Below are 25,941 nucleotides of genomic sequence, written 5' to 3'. Positions count from 1 at the left end.
GATCGACACAAATAATGATATTTTGTTTTCATTTTTTGTTTGCAGGAGTTAAATTTTTAGTATGGAATCTTCTATTGTTCTTCTGTGCAAATATGGATCAAAAACTCTTGTCGTACTAGTTAGGAGACATTTCTGCTTTGACGATGTTGTCCGTAGTCTGGAGAAAAAGTGGCCAAATTTGGAAACCTCTAGTTTTCAACTTTTGTATGCTATAGGTGGACATGACAATTGCGTTCTAGATAATGATGCCGGTTTTGTAAATATGTTCACATTGACTGGTGCGTATGGGGTTAGTTGCGTTGATGTAGTTGTTGAAGTGCTTTCTTCTTGTGTTGATCATAATAATCAGAGTATTGTTGTTGAAAGTGTTGAATGTCGAAGAAATTTTGAAGTCGGTCAAAGTAGTACTCTGCATGGTAGAAGAAGATCCACTTGAGAAGTTTTGTCACCACCACGAGTCACCACCACGAGACTGTCCATCTTTCTGCTAGTTGGGCTAGGTTGATTAATCATGTTGGCCAAGAGTTTAGAGGCAGAGTACAAGAGTTTAAGGATTGTCTAGTAAAGTATTCTATTGAAGTCGGATTTGTATATAAGTTTTTGAAGAATGACAAGTCTAGAGTAACGGCGAAGTGTTCAAAAAAACATACAGAATCTGGTTGTCAATGGTTTATTCATGCAACCATTGAGAGATCTAACAGTTTCTTTTGCATTAGGGAGTTTGAGAAGAATCACAATTGTGTCGGTGTTTTTGCTAGTTCGAAGAATCCTCGGATGAGTTCAAAGTTGGTTGCTAAAGAGATTAGGGAGGAAGTTCGAACAAAGACAAACTATGCACCAATACAAGCAGTGAAATTTTTTGAGAAGTACTATGGGAGTAAAATCAGTTATCACCATGCTTGGTTTGGGGTTGAGAAGGCAGGTGATGAGCTCTATGGAGATTATGCACTGTCTTTTGACCAACTGAGGTGGTATGCTGAGGTAGCGAAGGAGAAAAACCTAGGAAGTGTTATTGATGTTGAGTATTCTGACAAATCTAATTGTTTTAGAAGGATTTTTGTAGCATTTGATGCGTGTATCAAAGGCTTCAATTACTGTCGTCCTTTGTTGGCACTCGATGGGACATTTTTGAGGGGAGGTACATAGGAACCCTTTTCGGAGCTATAGGAAAAGATGGCGATCAAGGTTAGTTATTTTTATTCGTCTTCTTGTCTATTCAATATTAGCTTTTTGTTTATGTTATTTGGAAGATTGTGAGACAAGTTTAATATAGATAACAACATCTATTATTTTCTGTTGATGTACAGTTAAAGCAGATTAATAAATAAATACAGATAACGTTATATTTTCCCTTAGATTCTAAGATACAAAGGATTGATTTGCATTGATTATATTATACCATGAATAGATTAATATAGATAACAGCATCTATTATTTTCTGTTGATATACAGTCAGAGTAGATTAATAAATAAATACAGATAACGTTATATTTTACCTTAGATTCTAAGATACAAAGGATTGATTTGCATTAATTATGTTATACCATGAATACTTTTTTTTTTTTGGATTAGGACTGTTTCCAGTGGCTTATGGCATTGTTGATTCTGAAAATGACAAGAATTGGCTTTGGTTTTTGAGGAAGTTGTCAACAATTCTGTCATCTCCTCCAATAACATTAGATTGTCATTCTAGGCTTTTGAAAGGTATTCCAAAGGTTTTTCCTGACGGATATCATGGGTATTGTTTTCAGCATTTGAAGAACAACTTGAGGGACAAGTTTAAGGGCAGATTGTCTAATGGTTTTAGGGACAGAGTAGTCGAGTTATTTTCTTATTGTGCATATGCACCATCGATTTCTGATTATGAGGAAGCTTTTAAAGAACTCTGCAATGTTGGTGGTCCAAAAGCTAAGGGTTTTGTTGAATCGTTGCCACTTGACAAGTGGGCAAATGCATATTTTAAAGGTAGAAGATATGGGGTCATGTGCAAATTCAGCTGAGTCTTTCAACAAATGAATTTTGGAAGCCCGTCATTTGCCAATTTTAAAAGCGATTGACACGTTAAGGGTTAAATTGATGGAGCAAATGTGTGATAAGAGGCAACAGTCATGGAACTGGAACGGCATCGTGTGTCCTGAAATGGATAAGAAATTGGTCACAAGTTTCAATAAAGGTCGGTCGTGGACTGTGGCAAATGCAAGTGAAGATGTTTTTGAAGTGTTCTCCCTTCCAACAGTTGTGGTTGATGTTCAGAGACGGACATGCACATGTTGTCGATGGCAGTTGAACGGTTTTCCTTGTGTGCATGCAGTGACGGCTATTCAAAAGGTCGGCGTACAAGTATCAAACTACATAGATCCTTTTTACATCGTTGAAGCTTTTCGATTGTCGTATGAGAGTATGATAAATCCTATTCCCACTCTCGAAGCTCCAGAAGTGACAAAAGAGAACTGTGTAGTTCTTCCTTCTAATACAAGAAGGCCACGGGGCAGACCTAAGGTTCAAAGAATTCGATCAAAGGGAGAGAAGGTGAGGCAAATAAGGTATGGGAGGTGTGGAAAGTTGGGAAACCACAATAAGAAGAGATGTAAAGGCCAATTGAGTGAACTTTCTTGGAATATTGCAGAGTATTGTCTGATTTCTTTGATTTGAATTTGTTCTTGGGATATTGCATAGTGATGTTTGGATGATAGATAAGATTTTGTTTGATTTCTTCGATTTGAACTTGTTCTTGGGATATTGCAGAGTATTGTTTGGATGATAGATAAGATTTTGTTTGATTTCTTCGATTTGAACTTGTTCTTGGGATATTGCAGAGTATTGTTTGGATGATAGATAAGATTTTGTTTGATTTCTTCGATTTGAACTTGTTCTTGGGATATTGCAGAGTATTGTTTACATGATAGATAAGATCTTGTTGGTTTAGTTGGTGTAATAAAGCATCCAATCCTGTATGTTTTGTTGCCAATACAGAGAACATAATATGACAAATTTCATTGTCTGTTTGACAGATTTCGTTTGATTTCTTCGATTTGAACTTGTTCTTGGGATATTGCAGAGTATTGTTTGTATGATAGATAAGATTTTATTGGTTTAGTTGGTATAATAAAGCATACTAATTTTCACAGATTTCCAGTCCTGTATGTTTTGCCAAAATACAGAAAACATAATATGACAGATTTCATCATCTGTTTGCACATTCACATTAGTGGTATGAACACAAATGTACATATTTCAGTTTTCAAATATGTAGCAGCATAGGTATCGAGCAAATGTACCAAGATTAATGTTCTTTTTGGAAAGCATGGCAACTTAAGAAGCCAAGCCCGAAAAATGTGCAACAAACAGGGAAAAAAATTGACAGGGTTTCCTTGCTTTATGGCCTAGCCTGATGCCTAGCGTCTCAAACTGATAACAACAGCAACAAATATCAGAAACAACAGTGTATATCAGCCCACGCCGGGCATTTCTCATCCTAAATTACCATTCACAGTCGAAATTCACAAATAAACTCACACCGAGTCTTTTATCATCATAGCCAACAACCACAGTCGTCAATCATAGCCAAAATACAAGTTTTATGTAACTATCAAAATCCAGATTGTCACTAGTTACAAACTGTCAAACGAACCACTTACAAATTGTTAAAGCAACGACCTAGACATTGTTCTGCCATCTACAAACTGTTCTGCCAACTACAAACTACTAAACCAACCACCTATACAAACTGAGTTCGTAAACAAAAGAGGAAAAACTGTTTCTAAACAAAAGAGCAACACAAACTATTCTTTTGAACCACTAACACAAATTGTGTTCCTAAACAAAAGAGGAGAATTTGTTCCTAAACCAATGCTGAATCCAGATTTGTCTACTTGACAAAAGTCAAATCCTGAGCTAGTTGTGTGTCTTGCCACTTTTCTTTCGTCCATGATCTTGGCTTATCATGTAAAATCTTGTGGACCAAATACACTCTAAAAGCTGAAACATCTTCTTTTTCAAGCTTTTGTGGTATTTCTTCAAACTCTGAGATCTTTTTGATGATGTAACAAACAATGGGTCCACGATCAACCTTGCATATATTCAAGAGATAGAGTTTAGTAGATTGCAATAGATGTCGTCATATGCTTAAATATGGAAAGTTTGATTGAAGCTTACGAAGCATCATTCTGTTGTGGTGCTTCTTGCATTGTTCTTAGTTGAGCACCATATTTAAAAATTGACCCTATGGGAGTTGGCAAGTTGAATTGTGGCTGATTACTCCTCTTGCTTCCAATTCCTTCATGAAGTTCTCAACAGCAGTTTTCTATGTTTTCAAAGTAAATTTTTTATGTTAGTTGCAGTCATTGATTATAAGCAAATAAGAGAGAGGTGAAGGTTTTTTACCACTATTGCAGCATCTTTAAGGTAAGGGTTACCTGATTTCTCCTTCTTTCTTTGTTTCAATGAATTGTAATGCTTCCATTCATCCTCTTGCATATCATAAACAAGCATAGTCCAATGAAATGGGCTATTTTTTGTTCATCTTATTTCCTGAAGAGTTCATCGGGAAAACAAGGTACCGAAAGTAATCTAAGCCCTTATCATGTAATTCATCGTAGAGTTGTTCAAGTTTGCTATCAAGGAGGTACTTTTTGGGGGACTGATTTGCCATTTTGATAAGTATCTGTGGGAATAAAGTATATTAGTTAGATAAACACAAACATATATGAAAATCTGCATTTCTGGTATAGCACAGACATGAACAAATAATGACATCAAAACAGTGTGAGATACATAGGACTGAATAAACTGAATAGATTATATACCTTGAGAACATAACAATGTTTTGTTGTGGGGAAAGGGCAATGTACTTACCCAGCAGCTGGATGTGAAGAACGCACTATTTTCATGCGTCGGTCATTTAACTTCCTGCTCCCTTTTCAGCATTGATGTGTACCCGTCTATTACCTCGTTCCCCATGTCTAGGTCATCCAAAAGCTTTATTATTGACTTGAAAGTTATGGTATAACGTGTTTCAGAGTCCGTCCAGACTTCTTCACTGTGATGTCAAAAGGAAAGAATTATACAAAGAGAATAGAATTGGGAATTAATGAAATAAGTGTAGCTTTACTTACTTTGCATGCCCCTGGTTTAGGTCATAGAATATATTCAACAAAGCTTTGTCTTCTTTTGCCAGCCATTTACTCAATTTTGTTTTTTCAACTTTCCATTTTGGTATCACATTATCCATCTCCTCTTGTTTATTCTTCTTTACCTTCTTCAGGTCTTCATAGACGAAACCTTCCTCCCTCTTCTCTATTCTTGTCTCATTTTTCACATTCTATACAGGAGATGAAGGGTCCACCTGTTTCCTCTTTTTCTTGGTTGGTTTTGGACTGTTTTCAGCTAGTACACCCGTGAAAGCTTCAATAGTTATCCTTTCCACTTCTTCATCCGGCACCATTTGATGCTCAGGACCACATTCCTCTTCTTCTTCTTCTTCTTTCTCCTCTTCATCTTTACCCTCTGCATCTTTCTCCACACTTTCACTTGTCTATTTTTCAAAAAAAAAAAACAATAAGATTAGGTTATCTGTGTGGTTCCTATGGAAAGATAAAAGGAAAAAAAAAAATAGAAACATATAACCTAATGTGTTTCAGATTACCTTGAATTGTTGAGTAATACAATGTGTCTCTCTGTCATCAATGGTTCCCTATATGCTCTTTCTAGCTTTTCAGCTATAATGTCTGTAGACACCCCAATCTGGTTTTTCAATTGTTTTACTTTATTTTTTCGGTTTCTTGTTTCCCCGATGATGAATCAGGTCAAAAACAGTCTTGAGAGTGAAATGGTTTGAGCTTGGAGTGAGTGGAGGCCATCCTAAACCCAAAAACCCTAAATAAAAACCCTGACCTCAGAGGTTGACCATCGCGCGATTCATTGGATCCCTCGCACGATGCTTTACTTGTCAGGTGTTGGTCAAAGTCAAAGCCTTGACTGTTGACCATCGCGTGGGTTGGTAACACTCTCGTGCGATAGATCCAGTCCCTCGCGCGATGGTCAATACCTGTCATTTTCTCCTTTTTCCAGCTGGATTTTGTGATGATCAGGGGGCTACTGACCTGGGAACCCCGTTTTCGTCAACTGAATAGCGTTTGCAGGTGCATAGATTGCACCACCCTCACAACCACTCCCCTCACCTTGTTGGCCACTTTCTCCACCAAGGAGGGCTGGCTAGCCTTGTTGGCTTGTCACTAGGCCAAGCCCTTCACCCACCTCACACCTTCTTTTGTCCTATAAATATCCCCCATTGATCATCTTGCAAAAGGTTACCAATTCTCAAGCAAGAAAGCTCTACAAACCCTAACACACTTGATATCTCTCTATTCTAATCACATCTATACACTCATTTTCCAAGCTACACCATCTTTTTAAATCCATTTTCGAGACGCTCAAGCAAAGGTATAATTCCTGCTGTTTGCTGTTTTGATCCCTGAGGGGGGTTGGCAGAGCCAAGGCTGATAATCAATATCAGTCCTTGTAGGGAGGTATTCCCGAACAGGTGCAAAATGAGCCCGAGCATGGTCAACAAAGGGTCAACGCACTGTGGACCACTGATATGAGAAGTCAATGGTCCAGAGAGGTTGTACGATTCTCGGTACAATAACATGAGACGTTATTGGACCAGATACAAGGAAAGTGACATGTGATGCCACTGTTCAGATACATTGTTCGGCAAAAGAAAAGACAAACAGAAGGAGAGCTCCTTAGAAAGGATATGGTCCAAATTGTTTCCTTAGGACCAGTTACATGTGAAGTAACTGGTCCAGACCATTTGTTCGGCTATGAGACAGCCGAACAAGGAAAGAGGTCCTGTCAGATGATGAAATAGAGGGAACATTCTGGAAGAGTCCAGAAACAGTGGTACTCCGTTAAGGAATAAGATCCCGAGAATATAGGGTCTGAGAAAGATACCCAATGAGAATGGGATGTTCGGTCAGTAATGGAAAAGACTCCTAAAAGGACTCTTTTCCATAAATTGATAAAGGAAACGAGAATCCTTGATATCCTGGGTTTCCTATACGAGCTGGGAATCCTATGGCAATAGGGATGCTTGGGCACCAAGCATCCGAATGTCTATATAAACAGAGCAAGCCTAGAGGTAAAAGGTACGCAATACACTGCAATCTTATTGCTTTCCTACTGATAATTAGGGTTTGATCATTAGTACGAAATACTAACAAAGGCATCGGAGGGCCTTTGCCACGAGAGGCAAAGGTGCGCTCACTCCTTGTCTGTTTTGCAGGATAAGGGTTTCTCTGACGAATCAGGGTTACGTTCAAGAGCCACGTGGAGCCGCTGCATTCCAGTGCTGTTCAAAGCACTACTTGAATTTATCCACCTACAATTGGCGCCGTCTGTGGGAAACGAAAGAGTTCCCTTTGAAATACGACCATGGTGGAAGTAGAGCCAGCAACGCCACACGACCCGAAGGATGTGCTAATTGGAGGAGGGGATAAGTCTCCACCCGGGGCTCCGAGAAAGCCCGAAGGAGGACACAGAAGGACCACGAGTAAGGGCCACCCCCTTACTATCCATGGCAACTCCAGAAATAGAGATGGAGAGACGGCATCGAAGTCCACGAGAAGGACTAAATCCCATCGAGGGGATGAATCGATTGCACACTCCAGGAGTATATACCGTAGCGAAGACGTTCTTGATAAGAAGAGACAAGAAATCGAGGAGTATGCTCGTTTGATCAAAAAACGAGAACATGAGATCAGAGAATTAGAGAAAATCAGAGAACGTCCGGAGGACTCTAGACTATCTCGAAGAAATTCTAGAGGTAGTGAATACGCTCTGGTGCAGTATCAAAAGGCTCCTTCGCGAGGAAGGAGGAGCAGAAGCAGAAGTCTGACCCCGAGGCGACGTAAAACTTCTCCACGAAAAGGGAGGAGCAGGATCCGAACACCCGAGCGAAGGAGGGTATCTCCAAGAAAGAGGAGAAGCAGAGGTCGGAGTTCTACCCCCGAAGAAGAAGGGAGTAGAAAACATCATAGGGACAGGTACGAGAGGCCTGATTCCGATTGGGAACGAATTAGGTCCAAGAAAGGACCGGAGGATGAAGCCATGACTGCACGGGAAGCAGCACGGAAAGCACTGCAGAATATAGCATCCTCCCCTTTTGCAAAAAAGTTACAGGAGGCTAGATTGCCGACCAGGGTAAAGCACGGGACATTCATCCTCTACGAGACAGATGCTGATCCCGTGGCCCATATACAGCATTACCAGCAAGCGATGTTCATGCATGAAGGGGATGATGCAATCATGTGCAAGATGTTCCCGTCAAGTTTGGGGAAGGTTGCTCTGTCCTGGTTCCACAAATTGGGCTCACGCTCCATCCGAACATGGGTGCAGTTGGCCGAGGAATTCACTGCACGGTTCTTGACGAGCAGGAAAGCTCCCAAAACCTTTGAGAGTCTTTTTTTTATGAAACAAGGAGAGGACGAGCCGATCAGGACTTATGCAAAAAAGTACTGGGAAACCTTCAACGAAATTGAAGGATGTAGTGAAGAGTACGCAATAGCCACGTTCAAAACGGGTTTACCTGTTCGGGGGGAACTGCGTAAGTCTCTAAACATGAGTCTCGTGCAGACATTGGCAAAACTAATGGAGAGGATTGAGCAGCACGCCAGGAACGAGGATGACATCCTACGAGAGGATGGAAAGTTGGCCGCCGAGCAAGTAAAGGAGCCTATAAAGAAAGCTGACAAACCAGAGCCCAAAACTTATCGTGAAAGGAAAGATTATGGGCAGGCAAAGAAAGAGCAGTACAAGGATAAGCAAGCCCCGGATCCCAAGTCATTCTTTTCAATAAACACGGTTTGGAAAGAGCCCATTTACAGGATTCTTTATCGAATAAAGAATCAACCATATTTCAAATGGCCCCCAACTCTTGGTGGGAATAAAGATGCAAAACGTGCTACGAATCAGCATTGCAGTTACCACAAGGATTGGGGTCACATGACAGAGGACTGTGAGATGTTTAAACGACATCTTGATGATTTGGTCTCACGAGGTTACCTTAAAGAGTTTATCCAAGAGGATTCCAAGGATAAAGACAAGGCAATGGAATTGGATTACGAACAGATTCCAAAAGGGGTAATCTATATGATACATGGATTAGCCGAACCTTATACGAGAAATGAGGTGAGATTGCTTCAGAGACAAGTGAAACATGACCAACATGTAATGCAGTTGGGAAAGAAAAGAGGGCGCAACGAAAGGGCAAGTAACGAGGGCATAGTTTTTACTGATGAAGATCTGGGAGGAGTCCAGGTACCACATAATGATGCTTTGGTCATAACCCTACGAGTTGGGGAATATGATATGGAAAGAATCCTGGTAGATTCAGGGAGTTGCACCGAAGTGCTATACTATGATGCATTTAAGAAACTGGGACTCACACAACAAGATTTGGTACAATCAGTGACTCCATTGGTCGGATTTGGAGCAGGAGCAGTTTGGCCCTTAGGCAAGGTAACCCTGCCTGTTCGGGCTGGGACAGTGGTGCTACGAACCGACTTCCTAGTGGTGGATGTACCATCTTCCTATAACGTGATTATAGGGAGAACATGGTTGCACAAGATGAGGGCAGTCTCTTCAACTTTCCATCAGATGGTGAAGTTCCCAGGGTCAAATGGGATTGAGCACATTAAAGGTAACCAAAAGGTAGCTCAACAATGTTTGGTATCCATCATAAAAAGGGTCCATAATGCCCACCATGTTAATACTGTGGAAATTCCGGATCTGCCGACCATTGAGGATATTGGAAAAGACCCCACCGAAAGGGTGGTTGAGGATTTGAAGAAAACACTGATCAAAGAGACTGATCCAGATAGGTACTTTCTAATTGGGGAATCATTGCCAGAAGAGGAAGAGAACGAACTGATTAGTTTTTTGAAAACTTATGTCGATGTATTTGCTTGGACACCAGAGGAGATGCCTGGGGTGAATGCAGATGTAATCTGCCATCATTTGAATATAGATCCACAGCATAAACCGGTCATTCAAAAGAAACGAAGGGCAGCCGTACAGCACGTTGACGCTGTAATTGAAGAAGTGGATCACTTGTTGGAAGCCAGGGCAATAAGGGAAGTTTATTATCCAGAGTGGCTATCAAATACCGTTGTCGTCAAGAAAAAGAACGGAAAATGGCGCGTATGTGTTGACTTCACAGATTTAAACAAGGCGTGTCCTAAAGACAGTTTTCCTCTTCCAAGGATTGACCAGTTGGTTGATGCAACAGCGGGATATGGACGGATGAGTTTTCTCGATGCATATCGAGGATACCATTAAATTGCAATGTTTGGGCCGGATCAGGAGAAGACGTCTTTTATTACACCACGAGGGTTGTACTGTTATAATGTCATGCCTTTTGGATTGAAGAATGCAGGGGCAACGTATCAGAGACTGGCAACCATCATGTTCAGAAAATTGCTCGGCAAAACTATGGAGGTTTACATAGATGACATGGTGGTGAAAAGCAAGTCTGGGCAAGGCCATATTGCAGATTTGAGAGAAGCTTTCGAGATTTTGAGGAAATACAAGTTGAAACTCAACGCCTCGAAGTGTGCGTTTGGAGTCGGCTCTGGAAAGTTTTTGGGCCATCTTGTAACTCTAAGGGGAATAGAGGCAAATCCCGACCAGATAAAAGCCTTACAGAATCTGGAAAGTCCTCGGACAACGAAAGAAGTCCAACGTTTAACTGGGATGGCAGCAGCTCTTAATCGATTTATTAGCCGATCAAGTGACAAGTGCAGACCTTTCTTTCAGTTATTGAAGAAAAGGGAAGGGTTCGAGTGGGGAGCAGAATGTGAACAAGCCTTTCAGGATCTGAAGGGGTATTTGGCCTCTCCTCCCCTTCTTTCGACTCCAGAAACAGGTGAGTCTCTGATTTTATACTTAGCTGTTTCTGAGCATGCTGTAAGTGCAGTACTTTTAAGAGATAAGGGATCCGAGCAAATCCCAGTTTATTATGTGAGCAAAACTTTGTTAGATGCCGAAACAAGGTATTTGCCCCTCGAGAAATTGGTCCTAGCACTAAGGTCAGCAACTAGAAAATTGCCACATTATTTCTAGAGCCATAAAGTTGTGGTCTACACCGAGTTCCCATTAAAATCACTGCTCCGAAAGGCAGATTTCTCGGGAAGGATCTCAACTTGGTCCGTTGAGTTGAGCCAATATGAAATCGACTATCAGCCGCGCACAGCAATCAAAGGCCAGGTGTTGGCAGATTTTGTGGCAGAGTTCTCACCTACGGTTGCACCTCTGCCTCCTACGAGAAAGGAGTGTGAAGCAAAGTCTCCTGTAACGAAGAAACAGGCGTTAGCCGAACAAGATCCCCTGGAATGGAAGCTGTTTGTTGATGGGTCAGCTTGCAACACCAGTTCAGGTATTGGAGTTGTGCTTTTACCCCCTGAAGGGTCAATGTTAGAATTATCTGTTCGGCTAGGGTTCAATGCATCAAATAATGTGGCAGAGTATGAGGCACTCTTAGCTGGTTTGAGAAGTGCAAAAACCCTAAAAGCTGAACGAGTTAGGGTGTATTCTGATTCACAGCTCGTGGTCCATCAACTGTCCGGGCAATATGAAACCCGGAGCGAGAAGATGGCGGCATATGTACAGGTGACCAGAGATCTACTTGATACCTTCGAAAGGGTGTATATTGAACAGATAAGTTCTGGAAAGAATGCTCATGCAGATTCATTGGCATGGTTAGCCGCAGCTGTGCCATATGAGTTTAAAAGAAAAATAGCCGTAGGGTATTTGGCTCAGCCGAGCATTGGCAGAAGTGTAGAGATGGTCTTGGACGTGAACCAAGGACCAAGTTGGATGGACCCAATAGTGGAGTTTTTACGAGATGAAGTACTCACTTTGGACAAAAAGGAGGCACATAAAATCAGGACCAAATCTGCTCGGTTCTGGTTATCCCCAGAGGGAAAACTATATAGGAAGTCTTTTACAGGACCCTACTTGCTTTGTGTGCATCCTGAGATGGTGCAAAAGTTCCTCCACGAAATCCACGAGGGGACTTGTGGAAGCCATGCTGGTGGTCGGTCCATAGCCCACCGAGCAATCACCCAAGGGTATTGGTGGCCGTACATGCAAGAAGATGCTAAGGTGTACGTAAAAATTTGTGAGAAGTGTCAGAAATTTTCACCAATGATTCGAACACCAGCCGAGGACCTGGTGCCGCTGACAAGTCCCTGGCCGTTTGCTCAATGGGGAATGGACATAGTGGGTCCACTACACAAAGCAACTGGGAATCGAAAATTCCTATTAGTTGCAACAGATTACTTCACTAAATGGATTGAGGCTGAGCCGTTGGCCAAGATTACTGAACCTATGATAGAAAGGTTTGTGTGGAAAAGCATCATAACTCGCTTTGGGGTACCCTATTCGTTGATTACAGACAATGGGTCGCAATTTCAGAAGAAATTCAAAACTTTCTGTGCCCAGTATGGGATAAGAAATTATTATTCAACTCCAGCTTACCCTCAAAGCAACGGACAAGCAGAGGCTTCAAACAAAACAATCCTTGATGGGATTAAGAAACGTTTGGATAAAGCAAAGGGGAAATGGCCCGATGAATTGCCATTGGTCCTATGGGCATACCGAACAACGCCTAGGAGGTCTACGGGAGAGACCCCCTATTCATTAGCATATGGAACAGAGGCTGTTATTCCATTAGAAATAGGTCTGCCGACCAACAGGACCACTTTGGTTGAAAGTGGAGGAAATGACAGAGCCTTGGAGATTGAGCTGGACTTTGCCGAGGAACGACGAGAACGGGCCTTGGTGCACTTGGCCTCATACCAAGAGCAGCTCATCAAAGGTTATAACAAGAATGTACACCCACGAGAGTTTGGTGTTGGAGACCTTGTGCTACGAAAAGTGCTCGGCAATACTAAAGTGGCTAATGAGGGAAAGCTAGGGGCAAATTGGGAGGGCCCATATCGAGTTACAGAAATCGCAGGCATTGAGGCTTATCGATTGGCAGACTTGGATGGGAACCCAGTGCCAAGACCTTGGAATGTCCATAATCTAAGAAAGTTTTTTATATAATTTTTCTTTATGCACATCGTGATTGTGTGGGAGTTACGAATAAAACTCTCTTGTGTTCTAGTTTTTTTTTTTATTTTTACAAGGAATACGAGTAACGCCCTCTTAGGTTTTACAGTTTATGAATGAAGTTACGTTTTTTGTCTAAACTGCTGTTTTCTTGGTATTTGTTTTAAATACGAATCACGACATTGGTTTCCCTCATTCGTATTGGGGAGCAAGGTATAGGATATATACTAAAGTACGTGATACTTGTTAGAAACTAAAGTACGTGATACTTGTTAGAACGCAAGTACGAAAAACTTGAGAATTGTTCTAAGTACGTGAGACTTAAAGTACGTGACACTTGTTAGAATGCAAGTACGAAAAACTTGAGAATCGTTCTAAGTACGTGAGACTTAAAGTACGTGACACTTGTTAGAACGCAAGTACGAAAAACTTGAGAATTGTTCTAAGTACGTGAGACTTAAAGTACGTGACACTTGTTAGAACGCAAGTATGACAAACTTGAGAATTGTTCTAAGTACGTGAGACTTAAAGTACGAGAAACAATTGTATGAAATTGAAGTACGAGAAACTTGGACAGATATGCATAAACTTTAAACAAGTATATGTTAGCCACGAGATATTCAAAGTACGAGAACCCATACGGTGCATACAAATACATGCATAAAAGCATAACGAGTATATGCACCAACAGCCCACAGCATACGAAAATATGCACAAACTTGGAAGCATACGAATCTATGCATAAAAGTACGTGAAACTTTTAAATACGTGAAACGATTTAAGTTCGAAATACTTAAACATCTTAAAACTTCCATGTCAGAAACATGTGGACAAGGTATCTTGACAGGAGAAATTCAAACACAGATGTACAGAGCGACAGAGCTCATTCATCTTCTATGAGATCTTGGACAGCTGCAGGAGTAATTGTAGGAACTACTGGAGCAGCCAGCTCTTCTGTGGGATTTTCATCTTCAATAGGACCACCACTGGCTTCCTTCTGGCCAGGATTGGTCATATCAATCTGAGGCTCCACTTCAGGAACAGGTTGCTCAGCCGACACGTTCACCACCTGTTCATCAATCATCTCCTCTGCAATATCCTCCTCCTGATCACCAGCTGCTACGCTTGGAAGCTCAATGTTGGTCCAAAGTGGAGATGACTCAGGAATCTCTGCTTTTTCAAGGCAGGCCCTCCAGGACGCCACCCAAACTTGATCCTGAATTCCAGGCATCTGGTTTGTGTAGCTCTCTGTGGCAACTTTGATTCCTTCGTTATATCCCTTTTCAAAAGCAGCCTTGGCTTCATTCTGGGACGTCTCGAGCTCCTTCAAAGTCTGGGCAAGACTGTCCTCAGTCCCCTTCAACTGTCCTTTCAGGCCATCTGCAACCCCCTGGGCCTGGTTCCTTTCTCTCTCCAGCCTGATGATGGTACGTTGGAGCTTGGAGTTTTCACTGACAAGTTTTACTCGTTGGGGCTCTGATTGGCTAAGTTTTTGAGCCATGGCCACCATTTTTTGCATCACCTGGAAACATTCAAAACAATTGTGATAAACATAACTGTTAAGTTCTGTGTACACTATGATCACAAAAAGGAATTTTACCTTGGCGTTGTGGGACATGAAGGAACTGAGAAGATTGTCTGGAGACATTGCAACTTCTTTTTGCATGTCCCCAGGCAACAAAAAGGCCTGGGACAATGCAAGGGCAGTTCTTTCGGTCTCGACAGTATCCCGAGCAGTGATAGCTCGGTTCTCATGAGAGAAGGAGGGAGCCCATATTGGAGCAGGAGACGAGGAGGAAGGTGGGGGTCTTTCTTGAGGCTGTTCCACCCGTTGACGTTTCTCTCTGTGGATGGCCTCGATTTCTTCTGGGGAAAAGCCAGGAGGAGCATCAGTCTGAGTCTGAGTACGGCGGCCACGACCTTGGCCACCTTGGCCCCGAGCAGCGCCACGACCTCGACCAGGTATGGTGAGAAGACTCCCTAAATCAATTGGCTGGTTCATTGTTGGAGGTGAAGACGTGTAACCGCTGAAAGAAGAACTTGATGTGGGACTGGAGGCTTCTTCGGCAAGGGGAATTGGTTCGTCGGAGATTGGAGGTGTCCGAGAACGCCTTTCTTCGGGAACAGGTCTTGAAGGACCAGCCGCTGCAAGGTTGTCCGCTGCTCGGGTACGCCGATCAATAAACCCCCCGTATGACGCTTTGTAACTCAGCAGAACCTGAGCCGCTCTTGCTCGGCCAGCAAGGTAAGTCCCTTCGCCGTTGAAAGCAAGTGCTCGCTTGATATCAGCTACGTGCACTTGAGGGGTTATGATATTATAACCCCGGTTAATGTTTGAAGCTGCAGCCGAGCAAAGCATAAATAATTAGAAAGCATGAAAAAGCTTTTCCTATGAAAAAGGACAAGAATTTGAAATTAGGGGAAAGCACTAACGTGGGCTCCCGAATACATGAGGAGCGTGAAAACCAATCACTTGGCCGTCCTCATCTCTGGGTTCGAAGTTGCCCGTGACAATCAGGAAGTCGTCGTCATCCCCTCAAGCAGAGTCAGGGAGTTCAAGGACAAGCTTCTTCCTAGAATCCCTACTCTTTAAATAATATGTGAGGGCATCCCCGGTTCTAGAGATACTGTATAGGTGATGAATGTCGTATAAACCTAAAGAAGTCCCTAACATCTGATTTATGGTGTTGATGCCCATAACTACTCGGAAGAAGTTGGCAGAGACTTGCATTGGGGAAAGTTTATAATACGCCAAAACTTGGCGAAGCAGAGGAGCCAAGGGGAATCTAACCCCGCCCTCAACAATGGCTACTACAGGAATGTGAAGAGTGTCGAAATCGAAACTCTCACGAAGGGCATCCTCAGGAGCCAATACAGTGGCTACATCGTCAGGAATCCCATATCGAGATCTGAAACTAGCCATGGCTTGAGGAGTATTACAGTGCCTTCGAAATCTACCCATTACCAGATAGGATTTTGGAATTCTACGAAGTGTAAAGCAATGGGGACAATGAAACCCTAAACTGCGGTTGAAAACAATCCACTTGAGAAATGGAGTTGTAAGAAGAGGAAATGATGACTTACGAGAATAGTCGATGGAATCCTTAAAAGAAGAGGTCTTGAGACGATGAACAGAGCTTCAATGGCGGGGGAACGCTTGAACAGTCTTTTCTTCTGCAGAGGGAGTCTAAGGGAAAGATTGGGGTGTTTTGAAAAATGGGACGAAAACCCAAAAATACCCTACAGCCAGGGTGGCGTAAGTGAAACGTCACCCCAGACGGCGTTTGAGTGTTCCGTTCCCCAAAAAACGCGCCTGTCCGCATTAAATGTTCTCAAAATAAACATTGACACGTGTAAAGATTAGGGCTGAAAGCCTGAAAACAGGCCTAAAAAGGTATTTTCGTCATGGTAAAATGATGATAAGTTGCTCCAATATGTAAGGTGCAGGAGCAGAATGAATTTGCTCGGAAGAGAAGCTTCACACATCATCTGAGTAAAAAATAATAAGTGAAGCTGGGGAGCAATTGTAGGGAGGTATTCCCGAACAGGTGCAAAATGAGCCCGAGCATGGTCAACAAAGGGTCAACGCACTGTGGACCACTGATATGAGAAGTCAATGGTCCAGAGAGGTTGTACGATTCTCGGTACAATAACATGAGACGTTATTGGACCAGATACAAGGAAAGTGACATGTTATGCCACTGTTCAGATACATTGTTCGGCAAAAGAAAAGACAAACAGAAGGAGAGCTCCTTAGAAAGGATATGGTCCAAATTGTTTCCTTAGGACCAGTTACATGTGAAGTAACTGGTCCAGACCATTTGTTCGGCTATGAGACAGCCGAACAAGGAAAGAGGTCCTGTCAGATGATGAAATAGAGGGAACATTCTGGAAGAGTCCAGAAACAGTGGTACTCCGTTAAGGAATAAGATCCCGAGAATATAGGGTCTGAGAAAGATACCCAATGAGAATGGGATGTTCGGTCAGTAATGGAAAAGACTCCTAAAAGGACTCTTTTCCATAAATTGATAAAGGAAACGAGAATCCTTGATATCCTGGGTTTCCTATACGAGCTGGGAATCCTATGGCAATAGGGATGCTTGGGCACCAAGCATCCGAATGTCTATATAAACAGAGCAAGCCTAGAGGTAAAAGGTACGCAATACACTGCAATCTTATTGCTTTCCTACTGATAATTAGGGTTTGATCATTAGTACGAAATACTAACAAAGGCATCGGAGGGCCTTTGCCACGAGAGGCAAAGGTGCGCTCACTCCTTGTCTGTTTTGCAGGATAAGGGTTTCTCTGACGAATCAGGGTTACGTTCAAGAGCCACGTGGAGCCGCTGCATTCCAGTGCTGTTCAAAGCACTACTTGAATTTATCCACCTACAGTTCTGGTTCTAAAGTCAGCAAGGCTACAAGAGCCGTGTTACAAGCAAACCCACGCGCGACGGAATCACTACATCGCGCGACTGTTTCAGTCAGAACGTGACGGTCCTCGAGGGGATGGGATGTTGGTTATTTTCTGTTTTATAGTATTTTAAATCACTGTGAAGCATGTTTAAAATCAGACTCACTGTCTCGCATGCTAAAATTTGTATCTTAACTTAGAACTCTTAGTCATTTAGCTTGGGAATGCCCCTGGGTTGCTTCTGAACATGCCTCAGAGCCCCAGGCATGCAAAGCAATTCCTAGAAGTCCAGTCATGGCCCTCGTGCGACGATCTGACTCCATCGCGCGATGGTCAGCCTGTTTCCAGCAATTGCCCTTGCATGGGCAACTAGGTCTAAAGGCCTCTGTTTTGGTACCCCCACTATTTTGGGGTTGTATTTTATTCCTGTTATCCCTGTTTGTAATAATTATTTACTTTCAATACATATAAACTGCTTGGTTTGAATCCTGGGTGTGCACTGGTCCTTCTAGAGCCCAGAAGGAGATAAAATTGAACCTGTTGGAGGGATATAACCATCGCACGATGGTATGAGTTGGTCGCGCGATGGTTGACTTGCATGCCGGCAGAGCCATGCATGCAAGTTGGCTGCTGCCTGTATCACATTCATATCAACGCACTGTTTTGATGCCCGGTAACAGTGTTGGGTTTTATTTCGTTTATTTTTTAAGCATGACTTCCATCCATATTATTTTTTGATCACATGTTGCAAGGTGTTACAGTTTTGAATTTTCGATTAACTATTCCCCCGCCCTAATTGGCTAAAATTTGGTTAATAAAAGAAGAATTGTAAATTTTTTCACAAAATGCTTAAGTAGAGACCGATCTCCGGATTGGGCGAGAGGGGTGCCTTAAAACCCTTCCCCTCTCGTAACCTGGCTCCCGAACCTAGATATGGTTATGACGGACTGGTTCCTTAACTTTTTTAAATCAAATAGCGCGGCAGGTGCTTCGAAATACGGTTCCTTGGGTGTCGGACCTTCAAAACCCAAGTGGCAACTCTGTATTTTGCGAGCGCTTGTCGTCCAGCCAAACACTCCCGCGAACCGGCATTTTGAAAGGGACGAAATCCTTTTGAAAGGACACGCTGCTCACAATGTCGTTCTCTACGAGCACGCTGTAGATCTCAACTTCCTTATGCTCAACCTCTTTCACAAAAAAATCCCTCTCAGCATGAGCAGTCTCCACTTCAAAATTGAGTTCAGCAACTGTTTCCTCATATGTCTCGTCTTGAAGCTCCAAAATTCTTTTTTGAAGCTGGGCAAATTGTAGCATTTTTTTGCTCATTCTCCTTGGTCAACCTTTTGATTTGATCATTCTCCTCGATCAACCTTTTGATTTGCTCATTCTCCTCGATCAACCTTTTGATTTTTTCTCGGAGGATTTCATTTTCTTTTTGAAGCTCTGTATTTGCATCATCATGGTCCGAGTCATCACCATCTTTATCCTGCTCATCTTCTGGTTTCACATGATCATCTTCCGGCACCTCAACAAATTCGAGCAACCCTTTCTCCAATTCTGTTGCCTCCAACTCTGAGTCGTTCACGATTAACGAATCAAGAACATCCAACAGGTTATCTGCCAAACCAACACTAAGGTCGGTAAGCCTCCACTTGACGAACCTCGGGAAGTTTGTTGGATCTCCTTGGCTTACCAATTTCACGTGCTCACACAACCAATACTGTATTTCATGAAAAATACAAATTAGTTTAAATACAAAATAGGCAGAATACCAATGATATCCATATCTTTTAGTATACATGTAGGTAGATTATGAAAGACAACGACATCTTATAACCACATCTTCTAGTATATATATAGGCAGTTTATCACAGACAAAAAGTTGATATCATAAGAGAGTAGAATTTTACCAGGAGCCTTGTTATGCAGCCCTCGATTGATGCCGGTGTTTCAATATGGTCATTCAGTTGCCTTATGAGCTCGTCCGTAAAGAATGTTGCCCAGTCATAAGAGCTAATCTTATTCAAGTCTTCAATGAACTCGATTAAATTCAAGCTCACCCTTAATGCTGTGCTTGGGAGAAACACCGTTGAGATAAGATACAGTGTTAACGTCGTTTGCACTTTCTTCATCCTTTTCCTTCACAGCTATTTGGAAGTATTCTTTCAGACTTGAATTCGTCATTATCCTACCTCCCCGAATACAGACTTCATTAGCAAACCTTGTTTCTGACATCCTCGGTTTTGTTGTTGGTTTAATTCGGTTGGGCCCATACGGGATGCCAAATACAAGTGCAAACTCTTGTGCTGTTATCTTGACTGATTTGGTTCCTAGGTTAAACCTCCCTCCCGATCCCTCTTATCGTATTATCAGCGAAAGAGCATGCAGGTCGCTTTTCCTCAGGTATGCCTCAGTCAAGCTCTCATCAACCACAGCAAATATAAGATCAATAAATGGCATTTTTCTTATCTTCTCTTTCTGGAGCGTTGTGAACTTTATGTCCTTCAAGAGTTTCACAAAACTTTGAAAACTCGACCTGCATGAAATTTGAACAAAATAATAGGAAGATGTTGGTATAGGGCAGACATGAACAAATGATAACATGTTCCTCAATAAAACAGACAAATGTCGTTATTTTATATGAATGTTGCCCAACAAAATATACAAATGTCGCAATTTTTAGATTACCCGTACTGAATTTGTTTAGGCTTAGGTTTAACCTCTTTCTTGACATTTTTCTTCACCTTTTTCTTTTGTTTCTTCACTGCTGTCCTTTTTGCCACTTGCTTCTGTTGTTTCTGTTTCTGAATACGCTTCCGTAGAATAGGACCACGCGTCTTTGAACTACCCTGCATAAGTTTCAAAATTTTATTCAGTATATGAATGGATACATTTATGCAAATTATCACAAAGTAACCATATGTTATAGTATTCTAGCCATAAACCATACCTAGATTTGTGATGGGCAGCCTTTTTCGTTAGCTTGTGAAGATCTTCATCATCATCATCATTAGTATCTTCTTCTTCATCATCACCATCAGTATCTTCTTCTTCTTATTCTTCCTCATCTTCTTCTTCTTCTTCTTCTTCTTCTTCTTGTATCTTCTTATTCTTGTAGTCCTTCTTCTTCACATTGTCCTTCTCTTTCTTGTCGTTCTTCTTCTGTTTAATAGGGCTAAGTCGCTTCATCTTTGGACTAGACTTGCATGAGTTTCAAAGTTTTGGTCAGTATATGAATGAATACATATATGCAGATTATCATAAAGTAACCATATGTTGTAGTGTTGTTCGCATGATATTTAAGATTTTGTTGGTTTAGTTGGTGTAATAAAGCGTACTAATTTCCATAGATTTCCAGTCCTGTGTGTGTTGTTTCATATAAATACAGAGAATAAAATATGACAGATTTCATCATCTGTTTGACAGATTTTATCATCTATAGTATTCTTGTCATAAACCATACCTAGATTTTTTAGGGCTTCCTTTTTCGTTGGTTTGTGAACTTGTTCTTCTTCCTTTTCCTCATTCTCATCCTCATCCTCTTCTTCTTGTATCTTCTTCTTTTTGTCCTTCTCTTTCTTGTCGTTTTTCTTCTGTTTAACAGGACTAAGTCTCTTTTTCTTGTCGTTCTTCTTCTCCTTCTTGTCCATTTTATGAGAATCTCTCTCTTGTTATGTGACAGATCTTGTCATTCGCTTTGTTGGACTCTGTTTAACTTCATCTTCTATTGTTCTTGTTCTCTTTTGAGAGGAAGGCATTTTTTCTGCTATATTTTTTAGACTTTGTACTGCTGTTTTTTTCCGTGGTGACTGCTTCATTCTCATCCTCTCTAGAGGCATAATAACTTGTAATGGTTTCATAGGATCTATAAGTACCAAATCTTTATTAGACTTCTTTGGTTTCACCATTTCCTGTAACAAAACAGCAGAAAATGTGAACAAAATAACCGGATGATGTTGTTGTTTGTAAGAATCTTCAAATCTGGTATAGCACAGAGATGAACAAATAATGACATCTGTCAACTTGTGTTCTATGGATGTTCCTCAATAAAACAGACAAAAGAGACATTAGTCAACTTGTGTTTTATGGATGTTCCTCAATAAAATAGACAAATGTTATTATCATTCTGAATTCAGAGCTATGAGTACCAATTCATTAAAAATAGACAACAAATGCAGAGTATGCAACATATAACAACATTTGTCATGTGATTTGTAAGAACAAACAAAATGCAGAGTACTGATCTTGCAAAATTACAAAGAAGTTGAAATGCCCCTAATTTCCAGAATGTTAAATAGGAAATTTCATTGAAAAATTAATGGAGTCTGGCTCAATATTACATCATAAACCTTACAAAAGTACTTTTATTCAAATAAGGGAGGGAACTAGGGTTCCTATCTACTGCTCCGCTTCTTCCTCTATCCTGGCTAGCTCTTCGGCTCTAAAGGCTTCCAAGGTGTAGAGTTCACCATGTTCATCTATAAGATCTGACACATTATACCGGCTTCGCCACTAATATAATATGTCAGGATCACCAAAGGTAACACCATGAGCTACAAAAGCTCAATAAAGTAACCCATACCCTCTAACCCTTACACTTATGAACAAACGATCATAAATTTAATAATTTTCACATAGTTCATACATATTTGACAAAATAGTTAGCAATGACACATCCATATTCATTATCTAAACTAACGTTGGTGTCCATTATTTTTCGAGTTTCTCCTACGCGACTCCTCGTAGATCGTGTCACCATTTTCCATATTTCGTAACCATATCAACATTTTCAAAATCATTTTTTTAACTCACCCAACCTCGGTTCCGCCGCGCCGGTCTCCCGAGTATCCTCACAATGGTTCCGCCGCGCTGGGTTCCCCTTGGCACACAAAATATGCATTGGCTCCTCTCCGCGGATAAAAAAGCTACTCACCCAACCTCGGTTCCGCCGCGCCAGTCTCCCGAGTATCCTCACAATGGTTCCGCCGCGCCGGGTTTCCATTGGCACACAAAACACACACCACACAATGGGCTACCACGTCCGGCCACATTGCGGTTTCCAAAACATTTCTCGTTTCCAAACACGCCTTTTTCATTAACCACACCCTAGGTGTCATATTTTTAACTTTCTCGATTTTCGTGTCACGTTTTCATGCAACGACTCCGTAGTAGGACTTTTCACATACGAAATCATAAATCATTCATTGTAATCTTGGAACTAAACTAGCAAGATCATCCAACTCTATATTACTAATCATGTTTAAATTACAACTTAAATCATAACGCCACATGTACGGACGCCTTTGAAGTGAAAATTACTTATGCTTTACAACAAGACAATTAATACAAACAATTCATAACACATGCTCATAACCATCCTAAAGATCAAAATACAAATACTTCTATCAATGATAAAGTCTTATCTTTCGAAGCCGTTCTTTCTTCCTTTGTGGGAAATTCAAAACAACACATGTTTATTAGAGTAAAAATCGATTATTCCAACATGTTCATACTATCATTAGCAAAACGAGTTTATTCACTATCATGCATTTCAAACATTTAAAAGCGATAGATAACCTTATCTACTTAAAAATATTTCATGTTGTACTGTGAACTAAAGAGTAAAGACATTCTGCTTTCCAATATTCGATTCTACGCTATACGTTGAGTTAGGGGACAAGGGATTCTACGTACACTTAGAGATAGCGTATATGGGACTCTACATTTACTTAGAGATAGTGAGGATGGAAAAATCTACCTTTCTTCTTGGTGGTAGTTGACGACTACAGAAAGTAAATTGGTGTTTGGACGGAGTAACTTCTTATGGTGAGCTTCCGGGAGCTTCGAAAGAGAAGGGTTTCTCTTGAAACTAGTTTGTGACTAAAACTACTCTACTTTATAGATCAAAAAGGTGGTTTGGGGATGAGTTTCTGGAAGAACACAAGAAGAGCTTCAAGAACAAGGAAAACTAAGCAAGAACAAGTAAGAACACAAGCTTTCTTAGAGAGAGAAGTTGCTAGGTGAAGGTGTGAGTTGAATGGCATGAGGGTGGTCCTATTTATAGCCAAAATTTTGGCTCTCTCTCCTCCTCTCATGGCCGGCCCTCTCTCTCTCCATTCCTCCCATGGATTTGCTCCATGGACTTGTCATTTCAAGTCCTTCAATCAATCCATAGCCTTCCCTCACTTGTCACTTCCATTTATAGGGCAAATCTTAGGCCATCATGAAGGATTTTTTACTAGTCTTGTCCTAAAAAGAGGTTGCTTGCAAGAAAGAACAAAATCAAAGGCTAGGATGTAATTAGGAAGACTACTAATGGGTTGGCATGTAGCAGATAGGCTTAGGGCTATTAAGTAGCTTGTGAAAGAGAACGAAACACAAGCACACACTCCACCTCTCTCTCTCCCATTCGGCCTCTCTCTCTCTCTCTCTCTTGCATATATATATAAGTACATATACATACATACATACATACATATATATATATATCTAGGAAAGTAACTCTAGTATAAATAGGCTTAAGGCGATAACCCTAGGCATGTCTTGTCTTATCAAGTTGTATATATATGTATATACACTTGGCAAGTCTAATCTCTATTAACCAAGGGATAATAATTCCCCTAACATTTGTTACCCAATGGGTAAAGAAAAAGTAAGGTTGACATGAAAGGTTGAAATGACAAGGTTGACTTCTTGGAAGCAAGGTACAAGATTCCCATGTGCTAGTCTTGTCACACACACACACACACACACAATGGGTAATATATCCCCTAACATTTATGGACCAAAGGGTAAAGAAAAAATAAGGTTGACATGACATGACCCAAGATTCTTTTCTTGACTTGTCACATCAAAGCTTTATTGGCCATTAAAACTCTATTACCCAACGGTTACAAGTTTCCCTAGCAGTTATTAACCAAAGGATGAAAGAGAAAGGAACTAGGTAGTTTGGTTTCTCCAACTAACCGGTTAGAAACTAATTATACTAACCATGTAGGGTTTTGAATCAAGAAATGAAATTTCAAAGGACTAAAATCTAATTATGACGGATTATAGAAATTAAAAAGGAATTTTAAAAGTAATATTAAGTAATTAAAAAGAAATTTCGATAAATAAATGAAATTTTTATTAAAAATTTTGAGTCGTTACAGAAGCTCTAACCAGATGGACTACATACCTTGAATAAACCATAATCAGTAGCAAAGAAACCCTAACCAATGGACTACAAACGCAGAGTATACAACAGATGACAACATTTGTCATGTGATTTGTAAGAACAAACAAAATGCAAAGTACTGATCTTGCAAAATTACAAAAAAGCTCTAACCAGATGGAATACAAACCCTGAATAAACCATAATCAGTAGCAAAGAAACCCTAACCAGTGAACTACAAATCCTAAACAAACCGTAATCAGTACCAATAGACTGCAAAATGGACTACAAACGCAGAATATACAGCAGATAACAACATGTGGAACGAAACCTAAATGTTTGGAACAAAAAGTAGTTTGTAGTCCCTAAATATGTAGAAATAGAGAAACAAAATGTAAATGTGCAGAACGACTTACCAGTTGAAGGAACATGATGACAACGACATTGAAGGGGACGATGAAGATGACAACGACGTTGAAGGGGACGACGATGATGACAACGACGGCAACGTCGACTTTGGCAAGCGACGAAGGATGGCGACAAATTGTTCTCTCTCTCTCTCTCTCTCTCTCTCTCTCTCTCTCTCTCTCTCTCTCTGGAAACCTTTTTGATCGAATAGAGTGGGGAAAAGTGTGCTCGCTTTTGTTTCAAAACAAGGGTATATTTGGAAACCGGGTCTAATTGTCCTGGCGGGAGTACCACAATTATTCATGTCCTTATTACAGTATTAGTCCCTATACTACGGACCTCTGGCCGAAGCTCTCTAAAAAAAGACCATTAATGAACACATTTAGTATCTTAATCTAATTAACTCTTCTCAAGACCATTAATTAGATTAAAATACTAAAGTACTGCAGCACAATAAGTAATATAAAATGATACTAAAAGAAAAGAAACTAAAAACAAAATAGGTACCTTTCATCGAGGTTAAAACCAACATAAATTTTTTTTCCTTGAACTACGCCAATCAACATACGTTGAATGGATTATGAGATCATATATTTACGGGAGTTCTCTATGCTTGAGAAGAGCAAAAAAGCATGCTAGACCCAAGTCAAGTGAATGGAAAGTAGTGAAAATATGTATCGGGTGAGAGATGTGCATGGATTTACATTATACGACTTCAATATCATCTTGACAGCGTAGTCGATATGTTCATGGTTGACATTTGACAGATGAATTAATAGCAAAATGGCAAAAGTACATATTTGTGAAGAAGTTCCCCTCGATTATAGTTGCGCACTGCCTCCAATTTGCTTTAA

The 25,941-nt window shown here is 40.9% G+C and overlaps 2 protein-coding genes and 1 long non-coding RNA gene across 3 annotated transcripts; 1 reads left to right on the top strand and 2 right to left on the bottom strand.

Annotated features, from left to right (window-relative positions):
• Positions 1 to 61: 61 nt before the first annotated feature.
• On the top strand, positions 62 to 2,000 carry LOC131327596 (uncharacterized). The gene is made up of 3 exons (XM_058360746.1): positions 62 to 289; positions 421 to 1,138; positions 1,573 to 2,000. The coding sequence occupies exons 1-3, from the start codon at positions 62 to 64 to the stop codon at positions 1,998 to 2,000; spliced, it is 1,374 nt and encodes a 457-aa protein (XP_058216729.1).
• A 2,420-nt stretch (positions 2,001 to 4,420) lies between these two features.
• Positions 4,421 to 5,720, bottom strand: LOC131326842 (uncharacterized). Its single transcript, XR_009200123.1, has 4 exons — positions 5,645 to 5,720; positions 5,115 to 5,533; positions 4,855 to 5,038; positions 4,421 to 4,663 (listed from the first exon to the last, which is right to left on the bottom strand). It is a non-coding gene; the product is annotated as an uncharacterized LOC131326842 (long non-coding RNA).
• Positions 5,721 to 19,642: 13,922 nt separating this feature from the next.
• On the bottom strand, positions 19,643 to 24,998 carry LOC131327595 (uncharacterized). Its single transcript, XM_058360745.1, has 5 exons — positions 24,946 to 24,998; positions 24,704 to 24,748; positions 21,402 to 21,507; positions 20,215 to 20,375; positions 19,643 to 20,062 (listed from the first exon to the last, which is right to left on the bottom strand). The coding sequence occupies exons 1-5, from the start codon at positions 24,996 to 24,998 to the stop codon at positions 19,885 to 19,887; spliced, it is 543 nt and encodes a 180-aa protein (XP_058216728.1). The 3' UTR covers positions 19,643 to 19,884.
• Between the last annotated feature and the right edge of the window lie 943 nt (positions 24,999 to 25,941).

This window comes from Rhododendron vialii, chromosome 5a, assembly GCF_030253575.1.
Source record: "Rhododendron vialii isolate Sample 1 chromosome 5a, ASM3025357v1".
NCBI classification, from domain to species: domain Eukaryota; kingdom Viridiplantae; phylum Streptophyta; class Magnoliopsida; order Ericales; family Ericaceae; genus Rhododendron; species Rhododendron vialii.
This window is presented reverse-complemented; position numbering and strand designations above follow the sequence as displayed.